At 40.6% G+C, this 18,022-nt stretch overlaps 1 protein-coding gene across 3 annotated transcripts in view; it reads right to left on the minus strand.

The window, feature by feature from the left end:
• The window catches only part of mymx (myomixer), a 52,807-nt gene that overhangs the window by 11,094 nt on the left and 23,691 nt on the right, over nucleotides 1-18,022 (minus strand). For 2 of the 3 annotated variants that reach the window (XM_088933974.1, XM_088933975.1), the window contains 12 exons: nucleotides 14,167-14,309; nucleotides 13,732-13,825; nucleotides 13,118-13,267; nucleotides 12,519-12,668; nucleotides 11,930-12,186; nucleotides 10,265-10,406; nucleotides 8,855-9,049; nucleotides 6,877-7,029; nucleotides 5,205-5,422; nucleotides 4,632-4,815; nucleotides 3,699-3,857; nucleotides 2,990-3,376 (listed from right to left, as the gene is read on the minus strand). In XM_088933974.1, the coding sequence (XP_088790100.1) occupies nucleotides 2,990-3,376; nucleotides 3,699-3,857; nucleotides 4,632-4,815; nucleotides 5,205-5,422; nucleotides 6,877-7,029; nucleotides 8,855-9,049; nucleotides 10,265-10,406; nucleotides 11,930-12,186; nucleotides 12,519-12,668; nucleotides 13,118-13,267; nucleotides 13,732-13,825; nucleotides 14,167-14,309 (2,232 nt within the window). Of the gene's footprint in view, nucleotides 1-1,869; nucleotides 1,990-2,989; nucleotides 3,377-3,698; nucleotides 3,858-4,631; nucleotides 4,816-5,204; nucleotides 5,423-6,876; nucleotides 7,030-8,854; nucleotides 9,050-10,264; nucleotides 10,407-11,929; nucleotides 12,187-12,518; nucleotides 12,669-13,117; nucleotides 13,268-13,731; nucleotides 13,826-14,166; nucleotides 14,310-18,022 lie in introns of all 3 variants that reach the window. The other variant, XM_088933976.1, reaches the window with a different exon arrangement.

An 18,022-nucleotide genomic window follows, 5' to 3' on the forward strand; every position in this document is an offset into this window, starting at 1 on the left:
CCATTCCAGTGCATATTGACATGTATTTCCAATCTAATGTTCTGGGATATATCAAAATTCATCCTTGGAGCTGGAACAAAATCACTGGATTGCACAGAAAACAGTAAGTTTCGATGTCCTGAACGATCAGTTCTTGTCCTGTTCTACAAAGTCCATATGCCTTTGTATTACATGAACTTTAGAAAGTATCTTTTTAAAATCAAAGCCCCCACAATATAATAAAATACCTAGGTATCATAATACAATTTTTTCCCACTGTTCATCAATTTCACTGTTTATGTCCATACAGGTTATTTTACCATTTCAATTTACAAAGGCAAGGAGCAGACAATTGTAATATTTGCAAGGTATGTTGATGATGCTCATCACAAGATAAAAGACCTCTTAGGGCTAAACATGAGTAGACAGTAATTATAAAATCTAAATCCCAGGGGATCTTTTCCAAAAGGCATTATCTGTAAGAAGCTGCTTCACTGAGAAAATGGAAACTGAATACATTTGAAACTCGTATAATAACAGCATGATTTTTATCTCCCTGTAAATGTTCCAAAAAGCACAAAGGAATTTTGCTGGAATCGCCACTCAACAATTTCACATCTTTCAGTAAACAATTTCAAGCTTTGAAATTGTACTTTGTATTTTCTTTGGCTTCATATTATTAAATTCTCTTATTTAAGTGCAAATGTTGCCAGGCTGTATCATGGGCTGATCAAAGATTTTTTTTTCTTATTGAAATATCTTTTTCTTCTTTTTCCATTACCTGCTTGAAACTGTTTGCAATCATTCTTTGCTGAGTTCATTTTTAAAAAGTTAATTTGCCTCTTGTGATCTCCACACAGTCTCTTGGCTACAGTATGTTTGCATTTCTACTTTACTTTAAATCAAATTTTTATTTAATCCATTAAGGGTATACCACATATTTACATAACTTTGCTGTTTCTCTCTTTAAATGTGATTTAGGCTGGCCATTGAGCCAGACAGATGGGAATGGTATTAATTGAGACAGCCACAGAGAAGTGTGTTCGTTCTCATACAATAGTTGTCCCACACCTTAGAGATTTCCAGTAGCAACTGAGGGAGCAGCAACAGAAGGAGATCACTTTAGACAGCAGTATGAAATCATAAAGGAACCAGTGTGCCATTTTCAGTATAGATCATTCAATTGTAAAAGAATATATTGATAAAAAGACTTTCAGCTTTGTCATGAGAATACCCCCAAGAAATACTGTCAATCCATACATTTGATCCAATACAGGGTCACAGGGGAGCCAGAGCCTCATTTGTCCCAGCAAACCAAGAAATAAAGTGTTTATACATTATATACATTTGGCTTTTGCCCAAATAGCTCGGCTTTGACAACCTGGCCATTTGCACAAGGCAGGAGGAAACCCCTATAGAATGAGGTAAAGGGTTTGCTGCATTGATGGTAGCAGTGAGGATGGTGAAGATGCTCTTTAAGCAAAGCAGAGAATGCTGAGAAAGTCTGAAGATCAGTATTTCCACTCCAGTGAGTAGTGGTATAGTGGATAGTGGTATTATCATAGCCCTAAACATTCATTATGAACTCCTTTAAATACAGTGATGATCAATATTCAAGTTTGAAGATGCTGCAAGCACAGATAGGCATTTATTTTACTCTGGCACATTACGCCTTTGTGACTGATGGCCGACCTGTTTGTTTTCTACAAAAGGGGGGGAACATCCTTAGCTCCCACTGCAAATGATTCTTTGCATTAATTGAGCAGGCACACGTCTGAGCTGCACATATCTGTGGTGCGTGTTAGTAAGACTTTAACTTCAAGCCCTTTGTTGTCATACAGCACCACCATGCATTCACAAACACAACATGCAGTTGTGCACGCCATTTACCTCTTCAGCACTTTGCTGATAAATCTTTTTCTTTCTCTTTAAACTACCAAAAGTATTTTCCAAAAGCCCCTGGCAGCGCTTCCAAAAGTTTTTACAGGCAGAGGACTGAGATTCAGATGGCTGAAGGAGAGGGAGAGAAGGAGAAAGCAAAAACAGTAGAAGGATGAAGGGTCATTTGAAAGGGGGGAAAAAAAGGATGTGAAAAATGTCAAATTTACAGGGTAAAAAAAAACATAACCAGACACCAAACAGGAGATCCTGAACTCTCTTTAAGAACTTTTGCTTCTGCCATGAAAGAGCAACCAAAAAGATGTGCTCACACTTTGTCCCACTTGTCTTTATTTTTCTTGAAACTTAGGTTTTTTGGGAAACGATCACCAGATTTGGAACCGCCAATCGTGTGTTTTCCATGTCTTTCATGCTGCAAAGCCTGCAGACGCACATGGGGAATGAGAAAGTGCAGGCAGCCTCCTCCAAACCTGCCCACCTTCACACCCTTGTCTAGTTTTAACACGTCACAGGCAGTACAGGCCTGTACTGTGGAGGTTCAGCAGCAATTTCAGAAGAAGGGGTTCCTTTTCCGGCAGCAGTCCGTGTCACAGGGGCCCCCTTCAGAATCCTGGTCACAGCTGGCTGGTGACATCATCCAGACTTGAACCTGCAGTGCCTGGATCATAGAGTCCTGCCCTTCCATTTCTATCTCCCAGGTTCAGTTGAACACATGTCAAGTGCCCCATGAACTGTAGCACCTAATGGAGCATAATATCATCCGCAGCTGTTTTTTTCAGAATCAAAAATAATATTTTTAAGCCAGTGCTTCAAACCAATGAAGTTCTAAAATAAGAATGATGGTAGCCTTCAGCTGTCTGACTCTCTTTCCTATACAACTTAGAGTGAACAGAAAAAAGAATTAGAAACTTTGCCTGCAAATTCCTGAATCCCATGGGTTTTCTGACAGTCTCCAGAGATTCAAACAGCACAAATGTAGAAGGAGAATTTGGCTGATCGTCATGTGAGTGTAGAAGGAAGCTTGTTCTCTTTTCGTGCATGTAATTCCTGCATGTTACGGTGCACATTGATGACGAACACGTTCATCCTGCCCTGGGGTTGCGGAACTTACCCGGTGGACAGGCTCCTGGGTCTCCCCCTCTTCCACAGTGTCTTGAACCTGCAGCTGACTGTCCCCCTTTTTACCAAAACTGAGAATGAGGTTGACTGTGCCGCCCAGGGATGGGGCACTGGGCTCTTTCAGGACGAGGAAAGGAGATTCTGGGGAGTCTGCAGGCAGCAGGCCCTGCGGAGCCCCGACAGGGGAGCTCACACCTTTCTTCTTCTGGCCAATCTGAGCCATCACCTCATAGCAGGCCTCAGGCTGCTGCTCACTGACCGCGTCACCATGGGTACTGGACCCATCAGGACCAGAGCAGGCCTCAAAGTCTGCTTGCCTCTGGCCTCCTTTGAAGTGTGCCTTTGCCATTAGAGGCAGCTCTGACTGGGGCGAGGGGCTCTGCAGGAAGAACAAGAAAAGAAAAGCTAGTACACTATTTTAAAATCTAAAATGTTTTAAAATGTATTTTGTCATGTTGGCGGAAAAGTTTTGGTTAGTATGCAAAAAGTAAGAAGATATAGTTGTTCTGGTCTGAGGGACATGGGCCATATTTTTCAAATTCATTTTAACACTTTAAAGAGTCATTCTTTAAAAACTGATGCAAATTACTGAGAAAATTGAACTTTTATTTCTTTTCTAACGTTTGTGCCACTTTTGGACTTGTGGGAAATTAAAGGCAAGGAGAAAGAACACTTCATTATTCAATGTCATCCAGGCTTACCTGATGTTGCTGAGGTGAGCATATTGTAGCTTCTGAGTAAATGACATCACCCTTTGGCTCTTCTTTTCTTTTCCCACAACTCCTCTGGTGCTTCTGTGCCCTCCAGCGCACAAGAATCCATCCCAGCATGCTCCTCAGCTCCTCTGTTCTCTCTTTGATCTGCAGGGGAAGTCAATTCTTCATTATTTGCATTATTACTTCAAATTGCTTCATTATTTGCATCACTATTTTAAAAATGTTTAGTTTTATTAGTTTTATTAAGTATATATTATACAATATTTAGACTTAAGGGATCATAGTTAATACCACTTACACATAATATGCTGTTTTACTCTACTTTTAGTGCAAACTTTCTTTTACAGTGATTAAAAGGATCAAATTTCATTGTTTTGCCACTTATTTCTGAAGATAGATTAATTATTATATTACTTTATGATGGCCGGTGGTCTTTCAACCAGTCACTAACATACTTTCCCATTTTCATGTTCCCACTGCTTGGATCCCAGCGCTGGGTTTTGACACTGAGCATGTATGTCCTGACAGCCAGTGACATCAGACCCAGTATTGTGGAACCCAAGATAGCAGAATCAGGACTTGGGAAACCTCAGCTACCTCACTCAAATAACCCAGATGACAGACACAGCACAGCAGGATCCCAGCCCTTGAAGCTGCAGAAACTGTTCATGATGTATTGTGATTAATTCACCTCTATCTCATTGCCTGGAAGGGGGGCAGCCAGCAGGCCTGGGACCCCCAGGGGTTACTTTACTCCCAACGGGGATTATTCGTTTTCCTCACCTCCATGCCCACATGGGCGACATTCACAATATTGTGAAGTGCTTTACAAATCTGTAAAGCGCTGTGTGACTAACTGTTGTGAAGGGGCTCTATAGCAAATGAAAGGCTGATATGATTGATTGAACCCCAACTTGCCATCTCAGTCAAATGGTGCTCTTCATCAATTAGCTTCTGTCCGGCAGCAGCCAGGTCATCAAACTCTGCAAACTTCTGCTCAATCTTCTTATCGAGCTCTGCTATGACAGGCATTTGATTGCCTTTCCCAGGGTGCACAGTGGTATCTGAGAAGATGCAGGCTCGGGTATCCTCTGTCCAGGAACTGCAAGAGGTAAAATGGAGTCTGTTGTTGATTTTGAGAAGGACTCAAACTATCATAGATTGAAATGACCTGGGTTTCACCTTTTCTTACAAAGGAGCACATATCAGATAACCCAGTTATCTACAGTATAAGCGACATAACTTGATGATATTTCCTGTGCACAAAGAATGCACAGTATTCTAATACCATAATCTTATCTTAGATTTATAAAAATGACATAATTTTTTTATTCTTTCAAGAAAATAAATAATGGATTGCTTAAATTGCATGCACCATGATAGATATCCTGTGGTTTGTTGTTATCTACCGAAGATTTATTGCAGGATGAGGTCATGATGGAGTCTTGAGTCAATAAAAGGAGCACATCAATCTTGTGATCTGTCACTTACATCATCGCCAGGTAATTTCTGAAGAAGTCCTGCAGCTGCAGAAACTGGCGGAGCCTTGCTCTGTTTTCTGAAAGGCTCTTGCCCAGCTCTTCCCAGACATGCAGTGTCGATCGAACCTCTTCACTCAGGACCTGCATTTTCTCCGGGCACAGCTCCTCTAATTGAGCAGCCAGCTTCTCCATTTCATCTACTTCCTCCTTGATTATCTCGTAGTCAATCTGCAGAGCGAAAACATTGGAGAAGCATAAAAGAAAACCTCTCTTCACTTCCATCAGATTTTGCTGATGTCTTGCGTAGTGTGCTTTAATAATCTTCCACAAAGTATACATGTCCTAGGGTTTTAAATGGTACCTATTAAAAGGATCCAGATGCCTTAAAAATTTCTAGGCCTGTAACTGTTTGCTTTGACAGTTTTTTTAAGAGGAAAAATAATTAATTGCATTTAACACTCAATAAGAGAAAGCTTTACAATGCATTTTAAGTAACGTTCAGATATACAGTACATTGGATAGTTGCTCAATGACCGTGTTTCTATTTTTGTGTAGAAGATTAGGTCATTTTTGTTCTTTAATGGTATCGTATCCAGACAGCTGTGCGTGCATGTGATAAACATAATGTTGGCCCAAATATGACTCATACAGCGTACCCTCCCCCCTCTCCTCAAGCACACGCAAACTCACACGCACACACAATGAAATCCTTTGTGAATAATAAAATTATTCGCAATCTGTGTGGGATCATATGTTAGAGTTTACATCATGTAGCCCTAAACAAAAACCGAGACTGGCTCCGTCTAAGTTTGTGCCGAAATGTCTTTTCTGTCGTGAACTCGGAAATTTAATAGGGATCTCCACTGAAAAAGTACCAGCGTACAACAGGGTTGTTCCAAGGAATGTAAAACATTGCAGGGAGAAACACTGTCCCGAATTCCAACCTGTTGGTTTTACATGTGTATGTCTCGACAGACTATTCTTAATTAAGTAGACTTACATTTTACCCAAAATATTTTTACACAGATTTGTGTACAGTATATGCAGTTGGCACTGAAAAAATGAATGAAAAATCATAAAATGCAGGAAATTTCACAAATTCAAATCTGGTGCAGCATGCAGCTGAGCTACAGTACTCTTTGGATACTAAATACAAAGCCTTTAGTATGCGGGTGCTTTCTTTATCGGTGCTTTCTTAATCGTGTGTCATCATCCTAAACCGAGAAGAAGTACAAAGTGGAAAGAAACAAGTACAGTATGAAGGGCAAAGGAAAGAAAAGTGCCTGATTTGGAGTTAAAAATTGAGATTTTGAATGAGTTGATAGTGATCAGCTATTCATAAGAGCAAGTAATAGGATTATTCCATACTTAAAAGAGTATTTTGTATACTGTATAGTACTATATTTGGTATATTACTGTTTTCATAATACTATAAACTACATACACATGCTATTACACTTATGATGGATTTTACCTGATCAAGGGAGGGGAATAGGAGGATCTATGGGGGGTGTTCTGATTATATGTGATTTTGGGTATACATTCTATGCCAGGAACCTAACTACTGTGTGAAAAGAGAGTCTACTGTATTTGATCATTTTGAGGGAGTGGAGGTCATCTACTAGCTCTAAAAAAAAAAAGATTATTTTCTTGAAGTGGAAATGTGTGCATACTTCACTTACCTCCAGATCTTCTTGCTGGTCTTCCAAGTCTTCCAGCCCACACTGGTCAGGCTCACACTTCACTGCCATTTCTGTCTCCATTTCATGAATGTCCACGTGCAGCTCCAGACTTCTCGACAGTTTGCCATTAATCCTCACAGTGAGAGCTGAGTGCTGGGGGAAACAAGAACTGAGCTTCTTAGCCTTCAGCCCCTCAGCTGTGGAGTTCTTCTTAACAGATAAAAGGCACAGATCTTTGCATGGGATGATCCCTACCTGTTCTATGTTCTGTATAAAGGCCCTAAGTGCAGGTGGTACATAAGGGAATGTCTTCTTTCAGTAGCTCAGGTTGATCCTAATGAATGCGGTAGGGAGAAGATGTACGTAGAGAGTATTTGAAATAACTCACCTAGCTGAGGGAATGGCAGCCCAGCTAGAAGGATAAGGCTGCCCAAACACCCCACTCACTACTGCGAGAAATGAGCTAGGGAGCTGCTGCAAGGGTGTAGATGGGGTGGTGGGAGGGATGTGATAGAGATATGCAAAGGGAAGACCTGTGAGCTAGACTTACAGTATATATGTAGGTAAGTGGAAGTGTGAGAGATTAAGACCAAACCTTCCTCCTGTACCTCTGTTATAAAGGGCTTTTAGTAGAAGCTTAATGTTCCTGCCTCTGGAGTACAGGACTCCTACTTTATATTCTGGCTGTTGCAGTAAATAAACTGACTAATGATTCATTCTGTACAGTCTGCAATTGGTGTTTAAAAAACATGGAAAAATTTAAGCAATTAATCTTTTGCTGCAATTACAAGTGCGTAATCAGTTCATGAAAATATTCTTTATACAAACTAATTTTGCTTATGAAGTTCTGCCAGTCCTTGGATAACATTATCTAAATAGCATCCCTGTAATGGAAACCTTAAATGTCACAGGAGTATTAGCTTCATCTTCTGAGGTGTACATATTGCACTTTGAACTACTTGTAAACCGCAATTTCATCATCACATATTATGACATTTGAAATGTGCATCACAGTGATGGCTTTGCTGTTTGCAATATTACAGTGAGGATTAAACATTGGCAGTAGCCTCGTTTTCAGACCTTGGTTCTGAAGCGTGATTCTGTTTCATGTATATTAAGTAAATGACCATGCACCAGGGACGACTGAACTCCAGATGTTCATGCAGCTGTGGAGAGTGAATACGTCCACATGCCACATCAGAGTACAGCTGGATGATGGCCAGAATGATCAAGCTGCTTTTGTGTTGTGTTTGTTTGCAATTCATGTAATTGGCCAAAATAATATCAACAATAACAAAGAAGTGAAAACAATGATGGAATCATAGTAATAAACATCAATATGCACTTGGCATGTGATATTTCCAGCCACATAAGTCAAGGAAGGAAAAGCACCACAAAGTATTGCATAACCATCTAAACCTTCAGGTCACCCCTGCAGGTAAAATCATCTAAACTGAAACATGAATTAATTGATTAAATAAAACCTAAAGAGTGCATAGGAGTCTGTGGTTTCCTTCATTGTATTTCACTGTAAAGTACTTAATTGTTAGTCTGTTTTCTGTTTTAAAATATACTGTAGGCTATTAAGTTCTCCCAGTTACCTGCTATTCAGAAGTTATATAACCATTACACTCCCTGCACTCCGTTGTGAAACGGAGCATGGAAACAAGCATGCCAATGGAAACAATTCTGCTAATCAAGCTGGTCTCCCCTCCTCACCACACACAACCAAAATGAGCTTTAAACCACAAGTCCTGTCTTCAATGCCCCAGGCCAACAGCCCAAACTGGACATTTCTGAGCCATGCTCCCTATTTCAGTGGTTCTTGGTCTGTTTCAGCCCAGTGGCTGAGGAATGCTGCCCACTGCTTTTACAGTGGCACAGCCTGGATCTGAACTTGCAGTTTCCTCCCTGCAGACTTCAGCTCCCTGGAGCCCCACGAGCTGATGTTTTCCTAAAGGGACATGTGTTGGCCTACCTGGCTCAGCAGCTCCTTGATTCCCTGGTCTTGGTTGCGGATGAGAGATCTGCCCCTCTCCCTCACTGTGTCATTGAGCATCTCCACTGCCTCTCTCAGCTCCTCCACAGGGTCCGCAATGCTGTCAATCAGCTGACTGGCTGGGTCCGAAAGCTGGAGCAGTGAGGAATTGGCTCGCAGCTCACTGCCATGAGCCTAAGAGACATCACCTTGTCACTTTTTGATGACATCACAACAGAAAGTTTTGGGTTTTCTAATGCTACGTCCATTACTGTTATTTTATACCACTTTGCTGACAATAGCAGATAGTGGCAACAATAATGATGACAGTAACATGGCTCAACTTAAAAGTAGGACAAAATACGGGCACTTTTTATTTTTCCAGCATTTTGTATTTTACTTTTTACATCATGTTCCTCACTGTCTTTCAATGGGTTTTGCTGGAATGTAGGCGAAAAAAGCACAAAACAAACAAATCAGACCCAGCAGGGCCAAAGGGGAAATGTTTTTGTGACTATGCAGATCACTGCTGTGGCAAAGTAGCATTTTTTCCTGGTATTGTCATGGTGTGAAATATCAAAATAATGTTAATAATATAAAAGTCATCTACAAAAAATTGATCTTGCGTCAAACCATGATTTAATTAGTGGTCCTGAGGTTTTTGAAGCTGTTTTATATCAGGAAAGAAGGCCAGCTTTAGTTTTTCATGCACAAATACAAACATTTCCAAACCAGAAGCCAGAACTTGTGAACCTTCCAGTCTCTTTATCCAGATAAAAATGAGCTCTTCTGGATATTTGTCCTTGAGGTAAAAAAAAAAACTACCACTCCACAAACCCAGCTATGGAGTAAGAGCTGTTATTGCTTGAGTCTGTCACTGAGATAATAAACTGAGGGAACAGGCATCATGTCAGAAGTGTGAATGGCAGAAGTCATAAGTCTTGCCGTTTAAAACCAAATTAAATTTAAATGCAAATCTGTTTAAAATATAGCAGGGAGGTACAAACTCTTATACTCTTTACACTACATCTACTAATTATTGTGTCCTTTTAATAAACATAAATTAATTCAAAGTCATTAGACTTTCTTGCATCTCATTATGTCCTCATGAACCACATACTAAAGCACCTAATGGTTTTTATTGATTACTTCTGGAATATAGACAATGAGAATGCTAAACTGTCCAAGTGTAACACACCAGTCTTGCTTCAGACTACTGGCAGGAACAAATCTAAAGGTACTGCAATACATATGTCTTACGAGTTGTTTTGCATTATTCAAGTGATTTCTCAAAGTCCCTCTGCTTATTTCTCAGTAAAGTAGCATGGTAACATTTGGCAGCTGGGCCCCGGTGTATTTCATGTAGGGCGAGCTCATTGACGACTGAAGGCGATGTAACACAGTATCCACCTGTTCATTGCAGTCCACGGAGCTCATTCTCTTGGGCTCCAGACATTCCTCCAGTTCCACTCTCTCCAGGAACTCCGTCAGCATGCGAGTATCCTGCAGCTCTGAGGTCTGCTGTTTCAGAGCTTCCTGCACACTCCGGTACCTAAGGGCCCATAGCAATCGAGTAAGGAAAACAGGATTCCTGGAATTCATGGTATTTGATTCACAAAGCTTGAAAAAAGCTACAATACATATTTTCACTCAACCAGAGGTAAAATTTGGCTCTGGTATAAATCAGCGCCCTCAGACCTGAATCACAGGTCTGTTACTGAAGTAGTGATTATTGTACAAGAAGGAATTAATCTATGACTCTGAGGACTTCTGGAAGGAATTGTTCCTGCATTGTTCAGTCAGACTACATTAGCAATGTGTTACCCGTTTTCTAAATAGAGTGAAATTATGAGGAGATGTCTGCAGCACTTCAATGACAGAAGCTCAAGCAGTGACTGGAAAGCCCCTGGAATCCTGTTGAAGCTTTAAAAAAAGCATCCAGACAGAAGGTCTATGCTTGGAGATCTGACATTCGTAATGCAGAAAAAAGAAAGTTTACAACAATCATCCCTTGCTCACAGACCCAGACTACAAGATGCATGGTAAGAAGGAACTATTAACTTACTTATAAGAGCTCACATGTTTTTGTAATTTGCAAGTATAAGTTATACCTGTATGGGTTTATTCTCAGAAGGCATGAAAAAAGAGACAGAGAAGTCCTCCGTGGAAACTTATAAATTAAACCTTTTCCATTTCTTTATTTTCTTTGGTAGGCTTGCTGTCTTTAACAGAGTCAGTGTTGTGTTTATAGACATAGGTACATCTAATAAAGCTGCCCACATCATATAGTTTTACAAGGAGTCCAGTGCAGCTGTACTTTGCAAGAAGGAAATCTCTCCGACCAAACCCAAGTCTGTGATTTCAAACACATAAAAATGTGAAACACTGAATCCATTGAATATTAAATGTATTTGCGGGAGCGATAATGGTCATTTCAGACCACTACAGCAATTTCAGTTGAGAAACTGAACAGCCTGCTGCAACGCAAAAGGTTTTAGGTTTCAGGAGTGTGGATGATCAATGCGTTGGTCAACCAATGCAGAGACACACAGCATCCATTCAAAACATAAACTGGGAGAAATAAAAGCATGCCAGAAAAAACTAAAAATTAGGATCAAAATTGCCAAAGCGGTAATTGCTGAAATGTGTTTTTGTACGTTTTACAGTATCCACTCTTCTTTTTTCACAAGTGTCCTGAAAATACCACAGATGTTAATAAAACAGACTCTGGCCCCAGAAGAATATTTGCAGAAATGTATCTTAAAACCTGGCACCCAGACAGTCTGTGAATGGCTGAAGAACTGCCACCTTTCACAAGTTCAGCTCAAAACACAACAGGACTCCACTGCAATGGCAAAATATTATTCTTTGAAAGGAGTGTTTTGAATCCATTTTTTAAGGTGTTATTTCACCTGCATTTGTCAGCTTTCCCTAACCTCCAGCTTTTCGACCAACGCACAAGAATAACTTGAAAAAGTTTTCAGGTGAACCAACGCATCTCCGCCTGACTCTGAGCTCGTTAGCCTCCTCTTGCTCTCGTGTTGCACCCCAGGGAGCCAGGGAGAGAAAACCTACTTCTCCTCCACCTCGTCCATCCTGCGCGGCAGCTGCTGGGTGTGGACGTGCCTCCTGCCGCTCAGCTTGTCCACCTCCTGCCGCAGGACCCTGAGCTCCAGGCCTCTGGAGGCCACCTCTCTCTCCAGGAGGCTGCTCTCCCTCTCTGCAGCTGACACGGACTCGGGGTCTCCCTCCAGGGAGGACTGCCGGATGGACGACTCCACCATCTGCAGCCAGGCCTCCAAGCTGCTCAGGTCCTTCAGGACTTTCTGTGCCTGCCCAAGACGCATGAAGAAGTGCAGACAAAAAGACGGACATGCTCTCGGTCAGCAACGAGAAAGTAAAACTGAATGCTACACTTGGGCCAAACTATGTACCGACTGCTGCAAATCTCCAAGATAGTCTGCTATGGGAAACGGAAAGAAAACGGACAGAAAACGTAAGCTCTGCATACTTTCTGAAACAATTTTGTTTCAAAGTCAGTCATTATTTTGTGATAAAAGTGGCATTTCTGTGATGAAATAGCTAGTGTACAGTTTCTATTCCACACTAGCAAAGGCTTGCTTTTCTGACAGGGAGAAAGGTCCTTCTTCTGCTAAGGCTGCACCTTTAAGTCCAGTTTCTCTGATTCCTGGAGCACCACGGCATTCTTCTGGTGTCTCTTCTTCAGCTCCTCCCAGAGCACGTCCAGCTGGCCCAGGAACTCTTCAATCTTTGCACTGCCTGGGTGCTGTGCTCGCACAAGGCTCCTTCCCTCCTATATGTAAGTCAACACATGGTTCAGTACACATACGCACAACGCATATAGAATTATTTCTGATATGGGATTATCAATTTCCTTTCAGTTTAGAATTGACAGTGACAGTTGTCAACCAGCTTGACGTTGTAACTGTCGCGGTTCCACGCTCAGCCTTAACTCTGAATGAGTGACTTTACTGGCTAAGGCGCTTGAGAGCCCCCACGAAACTTTGTTCCATTCCTACCCTTATTAAATTCATTAAGCTTAACTGGTAGTTAAGCATACAGTAAAAGTAGACCTTTCTGTTGCACTAAATAAGCTCTTGTAGCTTGGAGGTATGGAAATATTTCTGAGCACCTCTCGGATTACCAAATTTACATGAAGAACAAATTCTTGTTTGACAGAATGATGCACAAAAAAACAAACAACGGTGATTTCTGGCCCTCAGCATGCGGCCGAGCACATACCTTCTGGACCACCTCAATTCTTGCCCTGTTTGACAGGATGTCCTCTTCCAGGGCGGCCTGGCACCTCCTGGCCTCCTCAAAGCCATCAGGACCGACAGCGCAGCAGAGCTGGGTTGCCATAGCAACATTGTCCTTCAGCCATGACAGAGTCTTCATAGGAAAAGAATGGAACAAAAGATGAAACTTACAGCCATGCTCCATAAGGAACAGGTTACCACAAGAAAGAACAAAATACGCAAAATTTAATTTCCACTTTCCACAGCTTTTTCAGTAATCGGTTATGGGTCTATTATTGCAAATAATTATTACTTAATGTAATTAAATTATAGAATATTAGTCATGCCATTAAATAAAAGAACATACAGACAACTGGCAGAGAGCTATGAGGCAAAGACTATGCCTGGACATCAGGAAAATGTAGTTTGGTTCATTTTATTTTATGTGGACAAGTCCTGTCTCACTGGGTCTCTTAAATGCAGCTTTTAATGCAAGTATCAATTAAAAAACACTACTGTAACCTTCAGCTAAATGTTTAAAGTGCTGGAGACAGTCATTAACGAGTGACAACAAGCCTAGATCCCAAGCTACAGTATGTACAGTAGCACACTAATTACCTTATCTGCAGAAACCGTGAATTTCTGTAACTGGACTTGGAGTTGTGAGTTTCCACGTGAAAAGGCAGTGTGGGACTCAGTCTTATGTTTCTTACTGTAAAGTACAGACAAATATTAGTTATGTACAAACAGAGAATGACATTCAATCAACAAACCAATCAATCAATCAAAATATTTTAATGGATTTTATTGACTTTGCAATTGTTGGCTTTCAACATGATTGACCCCATTTTATATATATTAAAATGTCACAGTATGTTGATTTAAGGCATGCTTTAAAGATTAGACAGTAGAAATTAAAATGAAAGAAATGCAGAATGTTTTTCTGCAAGAAAAGATGTTTTTGATTTGCTTGATATGCTGTAAGTAGGCGTTATTGTTTATTTTCACATTTTCCTTGTGTGATCTAGAAATGCAACATGATGGCAAATTTACCTGTCTTCATCTGCTTGGCTCCTCCCACTGACATCATGTGAGTGGCAGGGATTAATTCCTGTTTCTGTGGTAGGGCTCTTTGAAGAGTGGTCTTCAACTTGGCTGTTAATTAATGTCCTGATACCCTCAGGCTCTCTAATGTTCTGTGAATGAAAAAAGTATAATGATCTGACCAGATAATGAAATGAAAAGGCTTTCTGTTAAATCTTTAAATAATAAAAACACCATCTTTTGTGCAGATCAGATGTTGTCCTAATTTGAGTGATATACTGGCTCTGATTTTTCAACTTCTTTCTGATTGTCTTCTTTAATCAGCTACCAAATTACCACGAAAGAGACAAGCAATCATATCACCCACAAGCAAACCAAACCCACATATGTAAGGTTACATTGGCATCTTAAGGCTATAGTAGAAGGAGCAGAGAAATGTGCTCAAACTGATAGGCTTGAAAACCATTAAATTCTGTCTAGAAAAACCACAGAAACCAGCAAGGTGCCACGTGCTAAACTGGACTTACAACATAAACACATTTTTCTTTCAACAACATTTCTGATGCATTTTGAGATGCTACAATCTTTTATGTTTATGTCTACATACTGGATGTATATGTATACTTGACTTATACATCCATATAACTGAACAAAAGTGTTTTTCTTGAAATATCTGCTGTATTGAAGTTCCCAGTAGCGTACCTGTGAGTGGTATAAAGCAGTGCGTACTATATACTCAGGCTACATACTCAGTGCAGTGTATACTGAGTGTAAAACAGTGTATTGCTTCAGTGCTCTTACTGTATGAAATGATAATAGTTTGTATCTGGGCTTCTGTTGTGTATCACTCTCACTTTGTGGCTGGAGATTTCCTCTGAGAGAGTGTGGCTGGGGGGACTGAGATAGCACACTGTCCCAGCAAGGGCAGACAGATGGAATCCAAGGGTCTAGTGAGACAGTATTTAATACCTCCTTTTGATGTCCCTACTGCATTAGCTCATGATCATTAAAGACTTGAGGTTGAAAGACTGGAGAGCAGGGATCTACAATATAAGTTGTACAGCATGCAGATCTTCACATATTCAGGGGCCTGAGACCCTCTCACTACCAGGAGGATATTAGTGGTTATACGGTTTGCCTGATTCGCACTAAGGGTACCTGTTTAGCAGTATCCACTACCTGACCCTTTCTGTGCTGGATAATGTATTAAAAACAAAATCAGGCACCGGGGCTTCTCACTTTAATAATTGCAAGGGTCATGTCATGGAAAGGCTAGCCAGGGGTTTTCACCAGTGCTAACAAGCATTCCAGTGCTGTTTGGTCTATGACAAAGTTCTCAGATCCAGAGTCTCACTCCATGTGGGAAGAAGTTAAGCCAGGCCTTGCCATCCAGTCTGCTGCTTTTGCTTCAGTGTAGGATGATCTCTCAGACCCAGCCTGCAGGTGTGTTCATTAAACTGCAACATTTACACCAATCACCAAGGTAGGTTAATGTTGTTTTACTCGTCTGTGCTGTCTACAACCGGTATGTCTCAACCTTGCACTGCTGTTTCTCTTTCTGTAGTGTTTCACAGCCTGTGCTGAGAATCTACAGGGTTCCACCATACAGGCTAAGTCTCAGCAGGGCCAGACAGATTGAAGCAGAGGTGCAAGGCCACCCGACACTCCCAGCTTTGAATCCAGTTCCCTCTGCTCGCTCACCATTATGGAAAGACTGAGAAAAAGTTTTGTCAAGAGCAAACCTTGTATGGCAGGCTGAACCTTTAGAGTTTGGAATACAGCAACACTGAAAACGTGTGACTCTGCCTTCAGGTTATTTCACGTGTTGTAGGCTGAACTTTGACCACAGCCGCTACCTAAACTCTAGCACTCTCATGCTGGTGAATCTCTTCTTCTCTTCAAAACTGGTGGAAGTTTAGTGTGCATTTTGTTTTAAATTCTCTATGTACAATTCAGTCTCTATTTCTGTCCAAGATGTTACTGGTTATAAAAATTCAAGTTCAGCTGTTGAAAGCACAGATGAAGAGCTTTGGTAAAGGTTAGATTCCTGTAAAGTGGATGAGCCCATCTACAATTGAACATTGTAAAATGCCAAACTAAACTTAAGTGAGCCTTATACACTATGCATATGATGAGAATTCCCTTCCTCCTGTTCAAAGGTTGGTTATTGCCTTTCCTTGGATGTCCAAGAAAGACTTTAATTACCCATAGAATGGAAGACATTCATTGGCAAGGTATCATAATGAAAAACTGCCGTGAAATGAAAAGCAAAACACCAAATTGTTCATTGGAAATAAAAAGCACCATTTTGAGACATTAAACAACAATTAATCAGAGGGAACTATGTACTACAATAGACCGAGAACCCTTTTGCTGTGCCATTTGCCAATGGTCGTGTGAAATTATTTTCTCATTCTTCACAACTGTAGCAACATCATCATGGGCTCCTAGGCAATAGCAACAGATCCTGTGCAGCACCCGATACAACTTAAGAACATGCAAGGTCATAAAATGCTCTTAAATCATACAAAATCTACTTTATACTGCTACCAGTGATTTATTTCATGACGCCAAAACATGTTTATCAAACACAACTGGTTAGCGCCACTAACTTATGGTCAGCAGATTTTCTAAAAATATGCATCTGCATACTTAAACACACGCTTATTTAACTCCACCATAAACAAAACCTGAATCACATCTTAACCTCAGAGCTAGGAGATGCCTCCCAGACATAACATTTGATTAATGTTGCTGGAGGCAAAAAATAGCCTAGATTTCCTGTTCCTGAGAGCAACCGTTCCCTCCAATTACTATTTTGATTTTTAAGCACGGAGTTGTGGGAGTGATGTCAGCCAGGAACTATCACTAACAACATGCCCATCTGGTCCACAGCTTCTGACATCTGGATGTCATTAGAGACAAAAACAACACTGCAACATGTTTACTTCATGCTACCAACAAGAAACACAACTGCTGCAACCTTACGATTGCACCACACACAGGCAATAAGTGAAGTGCCAAGAAAAGGAGAGTAAAGGCAAATGCTCCTTAGAGCAAATGGCATTTTAAGCAACTGGATCCAGCATCTCCAACTGGAAGTATACAGTGCTCTTTCCACAAATCCCTAAAGCAAAACAAAGTATTGCTAAAACAAAATAAAAAAAAGTATTTTTTGGTTGACCAGTGGCCATACCTGGCTGCACAATTTGGTTTAGCTCAAGGGCTAAACCCATGTCACAGTTTACAATCGGTCCAAGAGAGATGATAGCACAGACAGTCGGAATGGCTTCATGTTATTACAGTAAACATGCTGCTATGGAGCTGGCGTTTGGCGTCATATTTGGCAAAAACTGTAAGCCTGGCGAAGCTGGGAAAGAAACCAGTGGTTTTTGCATTTACAATACTATATTCAAATAAGAAAATCTAAATGAAAAGGAGCACTAAGCAGTTGCCAATCCGCTGGACTTTAATGTGCTGAATGCATCATAACCCTCTCATGTAGCCCTGTCAGTACTGATGGATCGTATTAATATGAATTAATATATCATATTAAGTTAATGTGTATTTACTCATTACATAGAGAGTTCCTTCTCATCATGATGCTTATTTACCTAATAGCAGTTTGAAAACTATTACATTTTCTACTTAAAATAAAAGGGTATTTGTATTGGCACACCATTTGCAAACACTGTACAATCATGGCATGACATTTTCATGGAAAGTTATAGAATATTTTTTTGCCAGTGTAAATATCACCTTTAAAAGCTCTTCTCGTGAGCTACATATTCACTACTCATAGCCAACTTTTTAAACTATAGACAGAAAGAATCTTTTTCTTCTCCAGTGTCATTTCAGTTAACCA

This window comes from Atractosteus spatula, chromosome 15 (assembly GCF_055471065.1).
Source record: "Atractosteus spatula isolate fAtrSpa1 chromosome 15, fAtrSpa1.hap1, whole genome shotgun sequence".
NCBI lineage: Eukaryota > Metazoa > Chordata > Actinopteri > Semionotiformes > Lepisosteidae > Atractosteus > Atractosteus spatula.